Genomic DNA, 18,635 nt, shown 5'->3' with positions numbered 1-18,635 from the left:
ATAAAATTTCTGGTATTAACGATGCACGGAAAGGCGATGGCTGTGTTTTTAAGAAATGGGTGTGCCGTTCTCAGAACCCGCTTTTGTTTTGTATGTATGTGTGTGTGTGTGTGTGTGTGTGTGTTTGTCTGTACGTGTGTCTTTTTATTTCCTGATGGTTTCATCTTTACTGCAGAACAACTTGAAATGTTGCTTTGCTCCTTTGCCCTTGTGCTTTGAAACACATGCAGATAGATTCAAGTGTAAGTGATGTGAATAGTGCAAAGCAATTTTTCATGAGATTGCAACCGGTGCTCTAAGACCAGATCAGCAAACTCCACCGAGTTTTGCCCAGCCTTCCCTCCACAAAGCCCATATCAGCTCAACACAGAGACAGTGTTTGCTCAGTAAGGTGACAGCCAGGCCTTAAACACCGACGCCACAGCTGAATGATCACCCAATACGACCTGTTTCCTTCCTTCATCCCCCACTTTTTCTCTGCTTCTCCTCGCTTTCTCTCTGTCTGTCTCTTGTCTCCATTGAAAGAAAGAAACATATGTTCCCGTCCAAAGGGAGACACATTAAACACAAGCTCTTTTTAGTAAAGGGCTGGGCACTTTTTCAGGGGCAAAGTGAAACTCTATCTGGACGGCAAAGGGCAATACGTGCCTTGGCCCCAGCCCAGGTCTGCACTGAATATATTTGAAGTGTAAATATTTGTATTCAACATATAAATGGACTTGATAGGCCCCTGATAACAGACTAGAATTGATTTGGAGTATATCTCACTTAACTCTGAAAACTATGTCTGGACTGTAAGGTCTATGTAAGTATGCATATAGGATTACATACAAGAATGCCTGGGCAGTGTGAGAAGCATGTGTGAGTCTAATATTAAGGCTACTACGATAGACTGTGATAGCAGCTTTCAGTAGGTTATCACGTTTGAATGACCTTTTCTGTTGTTGGGGATGAGTCAAATCAATAGTAACTTAAAATGCATCTAGCTTCCCTCTTAGGTATGCCCATGCTTTACGTGCTGAAAGTTAAGTGTTGAAAAGATGTGAACACAAGAGCAGCATCCTTATCTAACTTCGGAATCCCAACAGTGCAATGTGGGGCGACAGTTGAACATATGTTGCAGCGAGGCCTACTTGCCTGCGAGCAAACTTCCGTTTGCCCTCAACAGACACTGGGGACGTTTCAACATCTGTTGAGCAAAGACTACACCTGTCTTCCTCTTCCTCCTCGCTAGCAGACCTGAACCCCCAACGTTTTCGTTCCCACCCTGCTTCTTTCCGCCACTCTGTCTTATACTTCCCTTTTCATTCTATTAGTGACAGCTCAAAAAACATCTCTGCAGAAGGGTGTTTGGCACTGTGTTTCCCAAGGCCACCAATCACACAGTTGGGTATTTACAGTGGGACGAATCAAAGTTCTTGTTTTGAGGCTGACCCTGAAGGATGTGGGTTTTACCCTTGGCTGGTGATTGTGGCTGTCTCGTCTGGGCCTAAATGAGTCGATGCTAGCCACACACACACGTTACACTACTATACGCTCATTTACATAACATACTTGTAACACTTTCAGTATGAATGCACTAAGTTTTACCACTATATCATTACCATGGATTAAATGCATAGACTGTTTATTTCCTGGGACATACACTGGGTGTGAGTTTAAGTCTGTGCCATAAATGGGAGGTCAGCAAAGGTTTTGGCATGCTTTTATCAGAAGTTCACCCTCTCTGACCACAGCTGGGTGATCGTCTGGTCCCTTAGGCAGATGCATCTGTCTCTCTCTCTGGGGACATCAGCAGTGTGAAAATTCCCCTCGCAAGTCTGAAAACAAGCTGCTCACAGCGGAAGTTGCTACATGAGACTGTTTGAGCAAAGAGCGCAGCCTTCCTTTACTGATAAGGGGATAAAGCTCGCTGTGTGTGTGTGTGTGTGTGTGTGTGTGTGGGTTGAACAGAAGCACTGCCACACAAGGACAGCCCTACAGCGAGGCAGGTTGAGGCAGGCAAAGAGAATGAAGGGGTGTCAAAATAAGGTCCAATGCACCCGGATTCTCTGACAATACAACAAGGCCCATAGCACATTGAGAGCAATCATCCCTCTTTTGTCCCTCAATTCCATGTATGTGTGTGTGTGTGTGTGTGTGTGTGTGTGTGTGCGTGTCTAACTGTCTTCTACTCTGGGGTTGAGGCGTGTTGGGGTTGATAGGAGAGTGGCTGTTTTTCAAGCCGTTTTGGCAGCATGCCTGCAGATTTCGTAGATTTCCCAGTGCTGCTGCTGCTGCCGCTCTGGCCTTGTCTAGCACAGAAGGCCTATTTGGCTCCGGTGACAAATCATATTAAAGCAATAAGCTGCTTTGAGTGTGTTATTTTAGCTCTAATGGTGAATGGGGTTGTTGTGTGTGTGTGTGTGTGTGTGTGTGTGTGTGTGTGTGTGTGTTTGTTTGTACATGTTTGTGAGTACATGTTTGTGAGTACGTGGTAGTCAGGTTGTTCGAAGCAGCGAGGTGCCGGGGGAAAGGTGGGGGCCTTGCAAGACTGTGGGAAAGGAAAGCAAGCTGTCGTTGTCACATACATCAATGCAACGCCAGCAGATGTGTCAAACGGCTTTGTGTTCACACCTTTGTGCATACTAGTTCACACACAATAATGTGCAACAAGCATGCATTTGCCCCTAAACATGCACACAGTTCCACAGAATGAGAGTTGATATTCCAGGTGGGTCATAGTAAATGTGTAAAATGTCAAATGTGTGAATTTTCCACTGTGTAGGCACGCACACACTTCAGTTTCAGTACTTTCTCTGAGGTTATCATGTAAGTGGACTGCTGCAGCCGTGTTGAGGTTACAAAGATTGACCTCTTCTTTTCTGTGATGTTTCCAAGGCTTCCCTCTGTGTTTACCTAGAGGATTACAACCTTCTCTGCTCCTGGAAGCAAAAGAAAGATCTTGCTACACCTATTATTTGCTCACTGTTCCTAACCATTAAGGCCTGAAGAAATAAATATCCCAAACCGCAGGGTGGTGGTACACAGCGTATTTTCCAGTAACCGGCAGGTGCCTTCTTCCCACAAACCGCCTCCTACCCCACCCCCGTACATCCCCACTGCCCCAACACAGAAAACGGTTTATTGTCATAATGCAGCGGGGGAGAAAATATTCCTCCACTCATGGGCCATTTATTTTTCTAAATGCAGAACGGAACTTTTATTGAATTACGGCTGAAAGGTCGTAATGGCTCCCTCCTGTATGGGTCAGTGTAAATAAGGAAGAGTGAGCACACACAGAGTGGGTTCTTCATAGGTAGGTAAACAGGAAAACTGCTTTGCTAGTGAGTTTAGGGGGAAGAGGGTGGAGAGACAGAGAGCGGAGTAGCGACGTTGGCCCAGCTTGTCAGTGACTCTGAGAAAATGTCTTCGACTTGCATCATCAGAATGAATTAGAACTGCTGTCTGGGGCCTCTGTAAATAATTCGGTAGTTCCTAGTACGCCCTGCTGTTCTATCTGGCGTCAGCAAATACATGGTGGAAATTTTTGTCTGAGTGGAAAAGAGAAAGGGCATTTCGCCACGAGGCTTTGTGCGTGTGTGTCTCCAACAGTCATCAACTGGCCTGAGGAGGTTACATCGCGCTGATTCAAAATGTTAGACAATGCTCTTCTTCTTTCCTTTTGGCAAAAACTTGTGCGTTAACGCTGCAGCAACATGCCGCAGAGCAAACGGAGGCAGCAAGGGAAGAAGAGAAGAAAAGTGCTAGTAATAGACTAATGGCTATATTTTCTTTGTTTATACCTCAGTTTAGTTGAGGTATTTAGACTAATTAGCTCTGCTTTCACAGGAAACCCTAAGTACAAAAGCCTAAGTAGGATTATCAACAGCTGTGTGTGTGTGTGTGTGTGTGTGTGTGTGTGTGTGTGTGTGTGTGTGTGTGTGTGTGTGTGTGTAGCCCTCAAAGGGAGTTGGCCTCAAAGCTTCTAGATGTGGTTAAGGTGGCAACAGTGGTCAAAGAGCTTCCATCTCAGTCCTTTATTTACCCTCCCCCAACACAAATTTGATTATATTACAGATGCTTTCATGTCTGTCCAGTGATGCTTTAATGACTCTCACAGCAACAGTCCTGCATTCATTCATATCTAACATTAAAATACATAAAAATTTCTCCCAAAATATTTAACAGTGGAGTGTGGTTGGTTGTCTCTAATACGTAGACATCTTGCATGACTACTGGAGGAAACTGCCCTCATCCGCCCCCCCCCATCACAAGCCTCAGACCTCAGAATGAAGTTCCTCTCTGAAATCAGTCCAAACCTATTCAATATGCACTGCAGCATTCCAATGGAGTTATCAGTTGGCCAATATTTGCTCTGCTTCTAATCACTAAGGCTAAGTATGACGCGTCTGGAGTGACCCCAGGGAGGGGGAACGCCGCGGTCGACAGCCTCCAGTCAATGCAGACGCCACGGAGTGTCATTTCTCTGAAGAAGACATAAAATCTCATCTTTATCTGTTCCCATCTGTCTGTCAGTGGTATTGGAGAAGACTATGTTCTCCGCCAAATCATAAATTAGGTGGTCATGAGTTTGGTTGTTGAGATAAGCTGCTATATTTGTGTGTGTGTGTGTGTGTGTGATTGTGTTCATGCTTAGGCCACTTAAATGTCTCCAGGTTATACGTTACATTTGGGAGTTGTGGCAGGCCATCAGCAGTCAGGAAAGCACCCAGCACCAGACATGCCACTGTTATTCCCCTCCCCTGGCATTGATACACCTGTAGGCCTTTTCTTTCAAAGACACCCATCTCCCTTTTCAAACATCAAAGTTGCCTTTGAGAGAGCAATTTGCACCAAGGGTGAGCCTTTCATGTGATTTGTGGTGCATGGGCGTGGCCCTGGGGGGGGGGGGGGGGGGGGGGTGGACTTTAAGAGATGGACGCACCTGGCAGGTGTATGAACTGAGCACACGCAAATACATACGCAACAACACGCATGCTACCTTTTGTTTACTTTACAGAGAGACTGCAATATCACAGGAAAAATAACACAGCAAATGTCATTGTTTGTCTATTTGCATACTTTGTACAGTCTGTGTGCCAAATGCAAATAGAATCAACCCGCCAACTCCAACATGCACCCCCGCCGCCCCGACTCCCTCCCCAACGCCCGCCATTCTCCTCCTGGAGCTGTGGGAACACACCCAGCCGAGTAAATAGAGGCAACAAAACACGACAGCACTTGATTTTGGTAGATACGTGGGCCTATGGTTGGGAAGGTGTTCAACTCTATCTGAAAACACAGAATTATACAGTGCATTACCTGGCACTGTATAATTCTGTGTTGCCGTTTAGGGTCTAAGTCTCATCAGACAAATTGCCACTTTGACCTCACTACAACATGCTTCCACATCCTCAACATTCAGCAAACAACTGTCTCTCCTTTCTGTTTCTTTAACATGCTCAACCCTCAGACCTCTGGTTGGGAACAAAATGGGTCTAATAAAAAATAAAAAAAAATAATAAAAAAATAATAATTAAAAACCGACCAGAGTCATTTGCTGATTTGCTTGGACAGTTTGCCATAATTCTAACTGAGTTAAAAAAAAAAACTGACTTTCTGATGGCCCTGACAGATGCAGCTGTAAAATTGTTCCTTGTAACGTTAGCATCACACACACAGACTTGAGCTTTGAGTGTTGATTTTCACACACAGATAGCAGCTTTGAGGTCAGTCCCCACATATTCACAAAAATGACTTTTTTTCCTTCACTCAAAATCATTCATGCACCAATTGTATTTACTCTGGGGTTTTTTTTCTATATCTTAAGATGAAAAACATCTGTAAATTATATCTGTTTATCTCTATCTGTACAAATCTTTTTCTACACATTCACAAACTTGACCTTTTTCACACTGTTCAAATACTTTTGTGCAAATGATTTTTTTTTTTCAGGCTCTAAAAAGGTGATGGCCCCCACACACTGAAAATTATTTGTGAACATCATTTCACAGGCTTAACATTTTTTCGACCCTTTTTTTTTTATATCCCAGCCTGACTTGTGGTGAGTTCATCTTTTCTTACCGGGAACTGATTCATTTGGAGAGATACAGAAATACCCCCCCCCCACACCCACCCACCATTTTGAGTAAATAGGTAGGAGCTGATGTCATATGTAAGTGAAGGAGTGAGAAGAGCACCAAAAATATAGTTGTGGGAATAATTGGTGAGAATAGCCCTGCACCAAGTGTGAGAGTGGTGATGAAGAGGCATCTGATAACAGCGACAAACAGGGAGGGTCTCGACACTTCATCCGTCATCTGCTTTCCTTTTTTCGCTCTTTTGAGTGCAGCATGCTTTCTCTTGTCATTTGATGTGGTGTATTGTTAAAGCTGCTGCACAGATAGAAGTGGAGGGAGTTTTTTGAGTTGCAACAGTTGAGCTTTAGTTTGGCCTAAGCAGAAGTTTGATCATATAGTATGACAGATACATAAGGGGGTGGGGGTGGAGGGGGGTATGACGAATGCCGGATGTGTGATGAGGAAATTAGCAGCAAGAGAGACAAAAATACTTAGCTGAACATTTAGCCTACTTTCTGTTCAGGAACAGAATGCTCACTGTGTTATGTTTATTTAAATGTACGTGTGTGTGTGGGTGTGTGTAAAGATATATTAGTGTGCACATACTATCTTATGGCCATGATAGTGTTTTCAAAGTGTTTTCAGAAAGGATGGTGGCCTTTGTTACATTGCCGCGGATGAACCGCTGCAGTCTTGTCCATCAGGTTCTCCTGACTGAATCAGTAAATATTAATAAAAACCTCCTCCCTCTGTGCCAACTTCTGCCTCGGCTCAGCTGGCAGCCATGCAAATGCAGGCCCTACACAAACAGACTGTAAGGCCCGACCTGCCAGCCTGCGGACAGGTGAGCACAGCGTGGCCAAGTCTGGCTTCAGGCTGTCTGCACTTTATGAATGATAAAGCTGAGTTGCACAGGCAACATTGTGTGGCAAAACTGGGATCAAAGCAGTGTTGGAATGTATAACTGTCTCTGAGGATGAGATTTGTAATCAAAAAATGTTATTAGTTTTATGTGCTGGCAAAAACGCCTCTCTGCTTTGGCTCTAAACGTTGTGCCGCCGATATAATGTGGTGCCTTTTGGTTAGAGAAGAATCTGATTATTTTTTTGGCCCTAATAATGTCTGAATGGTAGTGTGTGTTCCTGTGCTCTTGACTGTGCCGGGACAGGACTGATATTATACTCTTAGAATGTGCTTCTTGCTTAAATATGAGAGGTCCTTTATCTCATCCTGCAAGCGATTTCTATTCAAGGGCTACGAGTCCTTCAATGCCATGGAATTGGACTGAAAACTCATGTAAACCTCAGATCTGACAGCTCATTCACAACAATATAATGAACAATATAAATGTGCCGCGTTTAAAAAAAAAGCCTATTCTATTAACTGTGATAAGCTGTTTGAACTTCCTGGTTCGATGGATCTGTTTTCACTGCAGAGCAACTAGATATATTATTCATATTTCAGATGAACTTTGACTCAGTATTTCAGCGATCTTAACATTTGCACTTATTAAATGATCTCTGGTTCCTGGAGGTTAAGCTAAAGGAGGTTCATATTTGCAATGCTTTTTTTTTAAATCGGCATTTGCAAAAGTTTATTTTCTGTCTATGAATTCCCTCTCAGCACCATGTAACAACATTTATTGGAGCCCTAAATTCCTCCTTCCCTATATTAAACAGTGTCACTTTATAGCACCCAGCGCCAGTGTAAAAGTAGCACGGCCACTCTGACGCCTCAGCTAGAGCCTTGACATGTTGACAGACAGACAGGAGACAACCTTAATGTACTCCGTTATTTCAAGCTGAGACACTCGCAGATGCACATGAGATGCAGACACACACAACTTTTTTTTCTTTTAACAAAAGACAATTAAATTGAAACCACCCCCCCCCTTCACACACACACACACACACACACAAACACACACACACACAACCACATGCGCACAGTGTTTATAATTATCTCCCTCCTTTGCAGTCACTGTTCTCTTTAATGCCTCTGCAAATAGCATCCAGTCTGGCAGGGGAAGGTGGGGAGGTTGATGCCCCTCTCTCTGTGCCCCTCGGCTCCCTCTCTGCCAGCCATAACCCCCACCCCCCATGTGACACTTGCTACCACTCTCTCTTCCCCTGCTGTGGACTGTTTTGACTAGGCTAAATCCACCCTGTCCCAAATATCCCCCCTCCACAGACATGAGCAAAAGCCCCAGCTATCCACCCGTTCAGAGACCTTTAAAACCCTGCACTCTAGAACCATTACAAACACAATCCCTCCATAGGTAGATCATGAAATCCCTACCCATCTCGTCTACCCCAACTTGGGCTCACACAAAAAGAAATCTATGCACATAGGCCCTGACTCATGTGAGTAACACTACTCTCCACCATCCCTCACACCAGCAGCATTAAACCACATGAGAATGTAGCTGCGGCTGAGCGGTGGCGCTAACAGCTTTAGCACGCTGGGTCTCCCTGCCAGGCCTAACAGTGGCCGGAGTCTGCCCTGTGTTCAATCAACGAGTCACTTCTGTGGTCAGTCAGGTACGACCCCTCTGACCAGCACTAGGGAAGGTAGGGAGGAGGAGGAGGAGGAGGAGGAGGAGGAGGAGGAGGAGGAGGAGGAGGAGGAGGAGGAGGAGGGGGGGGGGATGTCGACTGAGCTGAGCCACCTGCGGCTTGGAGACTCACTCAGCCCCTCTTAGTGGTCTTGGGTTATGCCTTAATATGCTTTACAGTTTCCTCTGACTGGGCCTGTCCCTGTGCCCCTGCTGCACACACATACACACACAAACCTTGCACTACTATACTTCTGAGGACAATGTACCACCCTGAATTTATTCTCTGGAGGCTTACCATAACCGCTACAAGCCTAACCCCAATCTTAACCTAGTTTTAATTCTAATCCTAACCCCGAAACCAAGTTTTAACCCCAAAATATATCTAGTGGAAACCAAATTTTGTCACATGTGATCGTGTGAACAGATGCTCTACCACCTCAATGTGATGAATGCATAGCACACACACACTAATACACACACAAACACACGATCAGACATTCTCACAGTGTTAGATGTTCATATATCATTTGCATATAACCCATGCAGTTCATTTAGCATGTAGAGATACATACCCCCACACACACTTTCAGAACCAGGAATAGCTGCTTCTGACTGGGTGGCTCTGCAACATTCACATCACACCACAATGCATTTTAGCGACTTACTGCGCGGTTCTCGGGGTCCATCCACGGTGACTTTGATGGCGCGGTGGTAGGTTGCCACTTGAGGCGGTCCGGTGAACACGGTGATGGTCAGAGTGAAGCTCTTTCCTGCAGCAAAGCAACATGTCCATAAGATTTATGGAAGACTTGGCATTTCACTTCATAAACGGCCCTTACCAATGATCTGTTTTCCCCTCTTGTTTGCAACAATACCTCGCTTGTTCAATTTCAAATCTTCACCGGCTTTTGTCCCGCTGCAGCCTTTAAATTAAAGGGGGGGAGGAAGACCACCTCTTTTGATGGCCTGACTGCGGGTATGATTTAGATTATCGAGAGAATGTGTTCCAGATTTTCCGAAAGGGTTTACAGCGACAGTTTATTGTTCAACAAGGCAGGATCTTGCTCCCATCTGCATCAAAGTCCGTGCAGAGGGAGGAAGGCTGTATCATAAAGCGGGTCCGGACGGTGCTCGTCCGCGGCTCTGAGCAAGGCAGCTCTTCTTAAAAAGAGACATGGGAGGAAAAAAGAAAAAGAAGAATCCTCGGGTGGGGTAATTGACTGCAGAAATGAAAGGGAGGCCTAGGCTATTTTTTTTTAATTTGAAGACGGGACCCATTTCCCATTCATCATATCACAGCTATTTTAACATGCAATGGAAATATAAAGGGTCAGAAGAGGCTCCGGTGGGAGTGAGAGAAATTCCTTCATTTAAGATTTTTGTGAAAAATCAGGCTTTTAAAATTCTTTAAAAAAAAAAAATTAATTTCAGGACATTTCATTATTTATGCCTGAAAATTGAGAGGTCGCCTACATTGATAAAGCACAAAAATGTTGCCCATCACAGTCCTATGCAACAACATATCACCCTGTAAACAGAACTGTTGATGATGATTTGTTTATTACAGCAATTAAACAAAAGAGCCATGTTATCATATAGTCATATAGTCTTGTGTGTACAAGACTATAAGCTTTTTTTTGGTGGCCAGGATTGTTTGACAAATCGTCACAGGACGTGAATTGCAAGTGGTTTTACATCCATCCCTCAGAAAATAATTTATATTCCCCTGGATTAAGAAAATTAAAGTCACATCGCAACTGTTCACATGACGCAAGCCAGATGTTTCGGATGACACCCATGGACGTCAGTTGGCAGAGTGGATGCAGTCATACCTAAATGATTCCAGATCTTTGTAATAGACAACAGAGATCAGACTAATGTTTTGTTTTTTTTTTAAAGCTATATTTTAAGGAGTAGGCTATGTGTGCGGCTGTGCAACATATCTGGTGACCTAGATGTTAAATAATTTTTCACATTTAGTAAAACATAATAACATGCTGTCAGTTGTTTTCCACTTGGACCCAGAAATATGATCCATCATATCATTATAAGCGCGTTTCCAAATGTTGCTGTTGCAGCCATTCTCTTACTGTATGTGTGCGCCTGTGTGTGTGTGTGTGTGTGTGTGTGTGTGTGTGCACAGAGAGAGAGAGAGAGAGAGAGAAAGGGAGAGAATTTCAGCTCACCTCGTCCGCTCCTGCCCACGAAGCGCAGGTCGTTAAAGCGGGCCACCTGGTTCTTCATCACGGCAGAGGCGTTCCTAAGCTCGGCCGAGTAATTCTCGTCGTTGCCGGCCATCACAGTGACCAGAGTCCCGTCGGGGACATCACCGAGAGCCACGACCTGCACAGAAGAAAGCCGGCGGTCACTCTGGTTCACCAAACCAAATGTACACAATGCGCGCGTAAAACCGCATTCGACTCCCATAATATTAAGCAGGAATATCTTTACAATGTCACCAGCATGTCAGCAATAAAACATCACAGAAATAATAAAGCTGGGAGATTTCATGAAGTAGACACCCTCCAATGTAGATTAATGACATTTAAATATAGATTATATTATTAATCTGTATAACATGCGTTTCATTCCTCTAATTTATTTTCCTTGTGTTCGCGGATCTGATCCAAATTCACGATTTAGACAATGTAAGGCTTTATATTGAGACAAGCCACACATATTTACCTATGACGCTTCACAATCATATATAATACAGAACAATAAAATAATAAAATAATGGCGTTCAGATATATTTGCTCAGACGTCTTGTAATTTCAGACCTCTCATCTGTAATATTTTCTGGCCCTACTCCGGATGTTATTATTCTGGATGGAGCCGTTTAAAGCCAATTAAAGCAGAGCTGTTTTAATAATGTAATACCCTACACAAATACAAAATGCGTAAACCAAAAACCACAACTTCCAGAGCCCTTACTTAAATAAGTGCATTTAAGTAACCGCCACATGAATGTATCTGGTTGGTTTTCAATCAGTTTAAAAAAAAAAAGTATTTTCTCATGCAACTTCCCACAGTTAGAAAACCACGGTGTGCGTCATTAAAATCAAAATCAAATAAAGTAAAATTAGAAGCCATGTGTCTTGCCTTGAAAGCCACGGGGAGCGTCTTGTTGCACCTCCAGTGAGACGGGAGGACGGAACAGAGGAAGTTGGGGCTGTCGGTCCTGACCAGCTCGCCAGCGTGGTCCGCCAGGACGTCCACCACGTTCCGAGAGTCCGCTCTCGACCTGAGGGGCCCCGGGGTGGCCATGGCCCCGTTGCCGTCTCCAAGCTTACTGCAGGGGAAGGACGTGGAGGGCGGCGTGAACCGTCTGGTGGTGGGCGGCTCTACGGGAATATGCATTACAACAGCTTGGGTCAGTGCCGCCTGACTGGGTTGTATCACAAGAGCAGGACAGTGTTTTTTTTAGTTTTTTTGTTTAGTTATTTTCCTCCAGACGCTGATGGTCTCGGGAGTCCACTGTGGGAGCGCAAAGGATGGAGGCGAGAGCGCACTAAAGTCTGAGTGAAGAGAGCCTCGCTACCTTAACAGAAACAATCAACTCTGATCACTGGTTGGTGCTAGATCACCTGCACAGGATGTGTCAGCCTGAGGAGCATCAGGTTGACTTGAAGTTTTTTTTTTTTACTAACTTCAGCAAAACACGTAGGTACAAACTAAGTCTCCGAAGTCTCTCACAGTGCTGAACCTGTCTTATAACTTGATGGACACTTTCAGCCGCGTGTAGGCTAGACGGTGTATCAACACCACAAACGACTTGAGCTCTCACTTTGAAATCTCAAGAGTCAATGAATCTTCTATATAAACGATTGCCGATCAGTGCAAATCTGTCGGCAGCAGTCAGGTAATCCAGCCGCGATGCAGAAAGTTAGACAATCCAGCTGACTGGGTCTCTCGGTTTAAGATTTTAAAAGAACGATCTCGACTAAACAGCCAAACTGACGCCTCGTCAGATCTTAACAGACTCCGCTGGCGGCCAAAAAAGAAGAAAAAAAAGAAGCGTAAATCTAAATGTCTCAAACCCGAATATCTACAGCCGAACTGCTGTAGTACGTCAGTGTCCTTTTCTTGCGTAAAAGTTCTTGCAACTTTATCCTCGTTGGATCTCCCCCGCCACAAAAGACAACGTTATTCTGGTACAAGAGGAACTGATCCGTCGCTCCAGCTGAATTTCCTTTCCAGTTATCCTTTAGCGCAGCAGGGTTATAGGATAGGGCGCAAGAAGGAGCCGTAAGGCTGAGCGGAGTGCAGAGTGCCGCGATATTATTTTACCCGAGTCATTTTAGTGTTTAGTGGTTGGGAGTGTGGAGATGATTTCCACCAATGAATCAGCTGGGTTGGGCTTTCACCAGACCAATCAAACTCTCCGCTGCTCCTTCTTCAGCCCTGTGCTGTTGTCACACACGAGCTGAATTATTGATACATATCCTTGCTTTTCTCCCTGCTTGTGTTTTTATACAGCATATAGACAGACGTTAAATAAGTGACAGCATGAGTTAAAAGAAGAGACGCATGGTTTTCACAGAGCTGCATGAAAAATTAATCATTTGGACATTTTAAATTATAGCCAGTAACCATAAGCACCGTTGGCATTAGATGAAGAAACTGTCTAAATGTGTAAGACATTGAATGCAATGGGATTTAAACATGTTAAATAACTGATTCTGGTTCAGTGCAAAGCAGCCTCTGTGTTGTTAGGAATGTTCAGTCTTACACGGAGCCGGTTTAATTAATGAAATAATATATAAGCTGACATATCTGCACCTTTTAACCCTGTCAGTGGTTGAGTTGTTTATAATTTATATAAATAAGGATTTAGACTGCAAAGGCCTGTGGTTTTACTTTCATTTATTCATGTAGAAAAGCTATCATATCTGGCAGCTTCGCACCTCCTCTCCAGGTAAATAACATCTTCAATAAAGTGAAATTATGAGTGCAGACAGATCTGTATCATTTTAATTGGCTGAATTAATGACAGAATTAACGCAAACAGGCAAATGTGTTTCTTCCACATCAAAAGGTGTGTGTTTGTGTGTGTGTGTGGAAAGAGAGAGAGAGAGAGAGTGTGTGTGTGTAGAGAGTGTGTGTGTGTGTGTGTGTGTGTGTGTGTGTGTGTGTGTGTGTGTGTATGTATGTAGAGAGAGAGAGAGAGAGTGTGTGTGTGTGTGTGTGTGTGTGTGTGTGTGTGTGTGTGTGTGTGTGTGTGTGTGTGTGTGCGTGTGTGCGTGCCTGTGTGCCAGAGGCTGAATTTATTAGAACCCTGAAATGTTGATGGTTATACATCAAATGACGGCACACCCTGCACACCCTCAGCCATGCTGCTTTCTGACACTAGTTGGCGCATTTGCCTTTTCAATCGCTGTCAGACAGCCTGACATTTCACATGTGCAACTTGTATCTGTGCTCTGAGGTAGTCAGGAATCTGAATTAATTTAAACCAAATCAGATAAACGAACTCCGTTTGTGAGGTGTTTAGCTCGTTGAAAGAAGCACCGGTGAATTTTAATTTTCGCATCTGTGTTTGAGTTTTTGGCCTGAATCACAATCATCTTTATTATTGTTGAGAAATTAAATGATTATAAAAGCACTGACATTTATTCGTTGAATTACCGCGCACCGAAGCCACATGCTGGATTGGAGTCAAAATGTCCGTCTCTAAATACAACATTTAGAGAATGTATTGCTTCATTTTGATTTTATTTTTTAATCTCTTTTGCTGTAAACGCATTAGCAGATGATCAAACATCTTTTGTAATCACTGTACACGTTTCCCTTCTTGGGTCTACTGGCAGAGTTTATTGATTAGGATAGTAGCCTAAACATTATTCTGATAGATTTTGCGATATGACTGGTGCAGAAAATTATTTTATATATTTCTGACAGTGTTGATTAAAAAATATTAAAATGGCCCAAAAAAACATAATAAAATAATTATTTAATTTAATTTATTCACACAGGAAATTGACAATAAAATAAATATTGAACAAGCCATGTATATTTTCGTTGAAGCGCATTTTGAAATGCATCCAATCAATCGATGTTTTTATTTTAATAATAACACAATTTATTTTCGTGTGCGCGCGCCTCTGCGTGCGTGCGGCGGTTTTTAAGTTGTTTACTTGCATGAGAATAAATGAAGTGCAGTTAAGTGGCGTGAGGAGTCATCGGAGTGGCTTCACATTTTCCCTTATTTTCTCCCCATCAAACTAAATCAGAGTCAGAGAGAGAGAGAGTGAGAGAGATGCAGAGGAAAGATTTTAAAAGTTAAAACATAGCCTAGACAATTCCTAATTACTGAAATGTCCAAATAATGCTCGGATATTAGAACTGTTTATGTAGGATCCAACGGGGCCAAAACCTCACACTATCAGTGGTGGTCTGCCAATGCTGCATGCACTAACACTTAGGCCTATATTGGAAAAGCAGTCCAAAAAAGTCTATAAAGTTTATAAACATCACTTCTATAAATCAAATCTACATACAACACCTTGCTAAATCTGTCTTGTTTTTAAGAACCTATATATAAATGTGCTTTTTTTTGGGGTCACAGAAATATTAACCATTAAGCACGTATAACACTCTGACACCATGTTTTGTGGTTGGTTTTTATTTAGGTGATCTAGGACAGTGGTTGGGGTGTGGTGACACATACAAAAAAAAAAAAATTCTCACCATTTTACTCACTAGCAGTTATACCAAAAATCCTGATGATAAAGCCATTACCATCGGCTATGTATAGGTGTAGACGACAGAAATATTCCTTTATAAGCGTCCCAGGGAATGACCTAACAAGCCATGGCCTAATGTGTTTTGACTTTGATGTTTGTGAGTTGAAAATGTAGGGGAACCCCAAATCACACAAGCCCATTCCACTCAAATCACTCCATAAAACAACAGCGGCTAAATCCCCATCATAACTACAAAAAAAAATCACTTCTGATCAGATCGCCTGTCATGAGGCCTCTATTTTCAGTACAGCTCGACTGGCACAATGACGATGCCGGTGATATTTTAGTCGTCCTGCTGCCCTAGTTCATTATTAATATGTGACCACACGCCCCAGCTATACCCTCCTCAGCTGTAATGTGTGCTCCGGGCGCCTGTCACATTTAGACCTCCACATTTCAACATGCAGTTTCTACTGTTTCAGCCGCACAGGCATGGAGGACGGAGCCCGCCGTGGCCCTGAACGATTTTTAATGATCCGGCGTGGGTTGAGCCTGAAATCAAGACAGAACTTGTGGAGGATATGTGAAACCCAGGGACCCACCTCAAATGGGCCTCAGCATATAGGATTCTTACCATTGAAGGTTAAAAAGAAAATGGATCCTTCAGTTATAAATCGAGATATCACATCATTGTTTACTGATAGTTACTCTGTGAAAACTTGTGACTGAGAGGATGCCTTCATCCCTATATTCCTGACCTGAATCATAATGTAAAAAAAAAGGTTCCCTGTGGTATTAGAAAATGGTTTATTGGCTATAAAAACACCACGAATCAGCAACACGGTCAACTGGTTCTAAATGGTATCTGAACAAAAGGTTTTGAAATGAAGTTAAACTAATGCTTCCATGGAGTTCTTACAAAGAAGCACGTTCTCTTCTGTGTGTATAACACCAAAGGAAACCCCAGTTACTTTAGGTTTTATGTGTAGTGAGTCACATTGTAAGGACTAATATGAGTATGATCCCCATTAGCAGAGAAAGCAGTGGAAGCCTTTGGGAGTGTGTGAACTTATACCTGACTCTAAATGCCACCCACACTCTTTCAGTACCACTTAAAAGTCACTTTGAAATGGGGACAGTTGCCGATACGTGGAGAACCCTTTTTTTTTTTTTTTTTTTTTTGACAAAATATGATCTATTAGCCTGTGTAAACTCCTGGGCTATTTTCAGACATAAGCTTTGGGATGGGTAGCTATTCATTTGGAAAAGGGGGCTATGGGGGCAATTAGAAATAGTTTGAGGTTCGGCGATGACATAAGACAAAGATTTCTATCTTTAGAGGAGCTGTGGCGGTCACACATTTCTGTACATTCACAAATTACAGGGCAAGCTTTGGCCCTCAACCCACCGAATGCATTCCTTCCGAAAAGTGTCTGCTCGAATTTCAGCCGGGGGTTTCTGCTCAGTGGAAATATGAGTGTTCTGAATGGGCGACTTCTATGAAATGGAGTTTTATTCCTCTCGGATTAAATTAGCTCTACTTTGGGGCTCAGGGTATTTTTTTGTATGAATGATGAATTCTGCGGTGGCTGTGGAACGCTGGGCTTGTTTCTTCCCTCCTCTTTTTTTTTTTTTTTTTTTTTTTTTTTGAGACATAGCTCGCTATGAAATGGACTTTTTTTTATGGATATGACAAGAGTGTCTGTGATTAGACTTTCAGCATGATGTAAGTCACCAAAGCCATTTGTGCCAGTCCCCTCGAAGCCAAATCAACTCCAAAGCATCGGAGTGTTTATATACACAAGTATATGGAGAAACTTTTAAACAACAGTGAGTGGGTAGAGACTGTTTGGGTTTTGGGCTCTCGCTGCTCTGATGGCTGATTCTCTCTCAAATTTTGATTACATAATGTGTCAGCACATCACAATTGGTGGTCATTTTTGTCCATTTTGATGTTCAGACAAGAAAATAGGAAACACATTGAACAATTTTGATCATATAAATTTGTATGTTATTTTTTCTCCACCAGGGCCGTCTGTGTTAGTTTTAATGATCACTGGAATGCACTTGTGTATTCAAACTTTGTTTTAGCTCTTAATGACCCTAAAACACTTTATTTTTATTAAAATGTCTATAGTTTTCTTATATAATTTGACCCTTGTGGTGCTTTATATATCCAGTAACTCATGAGAGTGTCAGGCCCCAATTCCAGATCCTTGAAGGCGTTTTGAGTATATATTATCCTAAATATGATAGAGTATGGTGACATTTCCAAAACCCAGCAGCTAATTACTATGTGAAGGTGATGAGTTGAGATGCAGCAGTCACCAGAGGAGACAATGAGCCCATTCATCTCATGCATCTTTAATATTCTGCTTACATTTTATAAAAGGTGCCGAGCGGAGCCAAGGGCTTATAAAAGCCCTTTGAATCAATTGTGCAGCATAATGGCTGTTGGGGGACGACACCAACTACATTTTTATATCTGTCTGCTGAATGTAAATGGACTTTTTAAAGACTGCATTCATTTTCAAACATACCAAGCATGTGTTTGTCTATCTGACACTTAATTTCATATTGGATACATTATGGGATGAGTTGGGTAGCGGTGCTGCTTTGATCCTCTAGAGCAGTTGCGGAAAGTAACTAAGTACATTTAACTCCATTTCTATTTTATGCAGCTTGACTTCTACTTCAGTACATTTCAGAGGGAAATGTTGTACGTTTCACTTCACTACATGTATTTGACGTGTATATGATGTTTTACCTATTAGTTACATTTAACGTTAAGATTTTACATTTAGAAAAAAAAGTATGATAAACTTATAAAATGCAACACATTTTTAAAGGATAACCTAGAGGTTTGGAGTTTTTCCCCTTACAAAAGGGGGGGGGGATTACCAGGTTGACTAAACTACCTGTTGTTAAAGTTGCCGAAACCAGCTCCACATTGACCCGCGGCTGCACATGGGCCATTTTTCATTCTTTTTTAACACCCAAAAATCAAGACTCACTCCTTTCTGGTTCACAATAACCAAAAAAAGTCATGAAAGGCTCAGTGAGACACTGATGTGTTCACTGTGATTGGCGTTCGGGGGTTGAACGTGGTCAGACCCCCTGCCTGTCCTTTCAGTGGCACACACCACACCCGAGGCAGGCTGGGGGGGGGACCGCCGTAAACCCCCGTGTCACGGTCGCTCCGCCCTCACATCATCCGTCGGGTACACTCACCCAAAGATGACAGTCAGCACTCTGTGATGTGGTTCCCGGGCCTGTTTATTCTTTGGAAACCCACTAAAAGTAGCATTGGATGGTAAGCTCACCAAAAGG

The 18,635-nt window shown here is 43.0% G+C and overlaps 1 protein-coding gene across 2 annotated transcripts in view; it reads right to left on the bottom strand.

The window, feature by feature from the left end:
* runx3 (RUNX family transcription factor 3) overlaps positions 1–18,635 on the bottom strand; it is a 39,522-nt gene that overhangs the window by 19,106 nt on the left and 1,781 nt on the right. For both annotated transcript variants that reach the window (XM_028565708.1, XM_028565710.1), the window contains exons 2-4: positions 11,722–11,963; positions 10,806–10,962; positions 9,285–9,389 (exon numbers count right to left, since the gene is read on the bottom strand). In XM_028565708.1, coding sequence (XP_028421509.1) covers positions 9,285–9,389; positions 10,806–10,962; positions 11,722–11,963 — 504 coding nt within the window. The remainder of the gene's footprint in view (positions 1–9,284; positions 9,390–10,805; positions 10,963–11,721; positions 11,964–18,635) is intronic.

Source organism: Perca flavescens, chromosome 20, assembly GCF_004354835.1.
Source record: "Perca flavescens isolate YP-PL-M2 chromosome 20, PFLA_1.0, whole genome shotgun sequence".
Lineage (NCBI taxonomy): Eukaryota > Metazoa > Chordata > Actinopteri > Perciformes > Percidae > Perca > Perca flavescens.
Note: the sequence above shows the minus strand (reverse complement) of the source record. Positions and strands in the feature narration are given on the sequence as shown.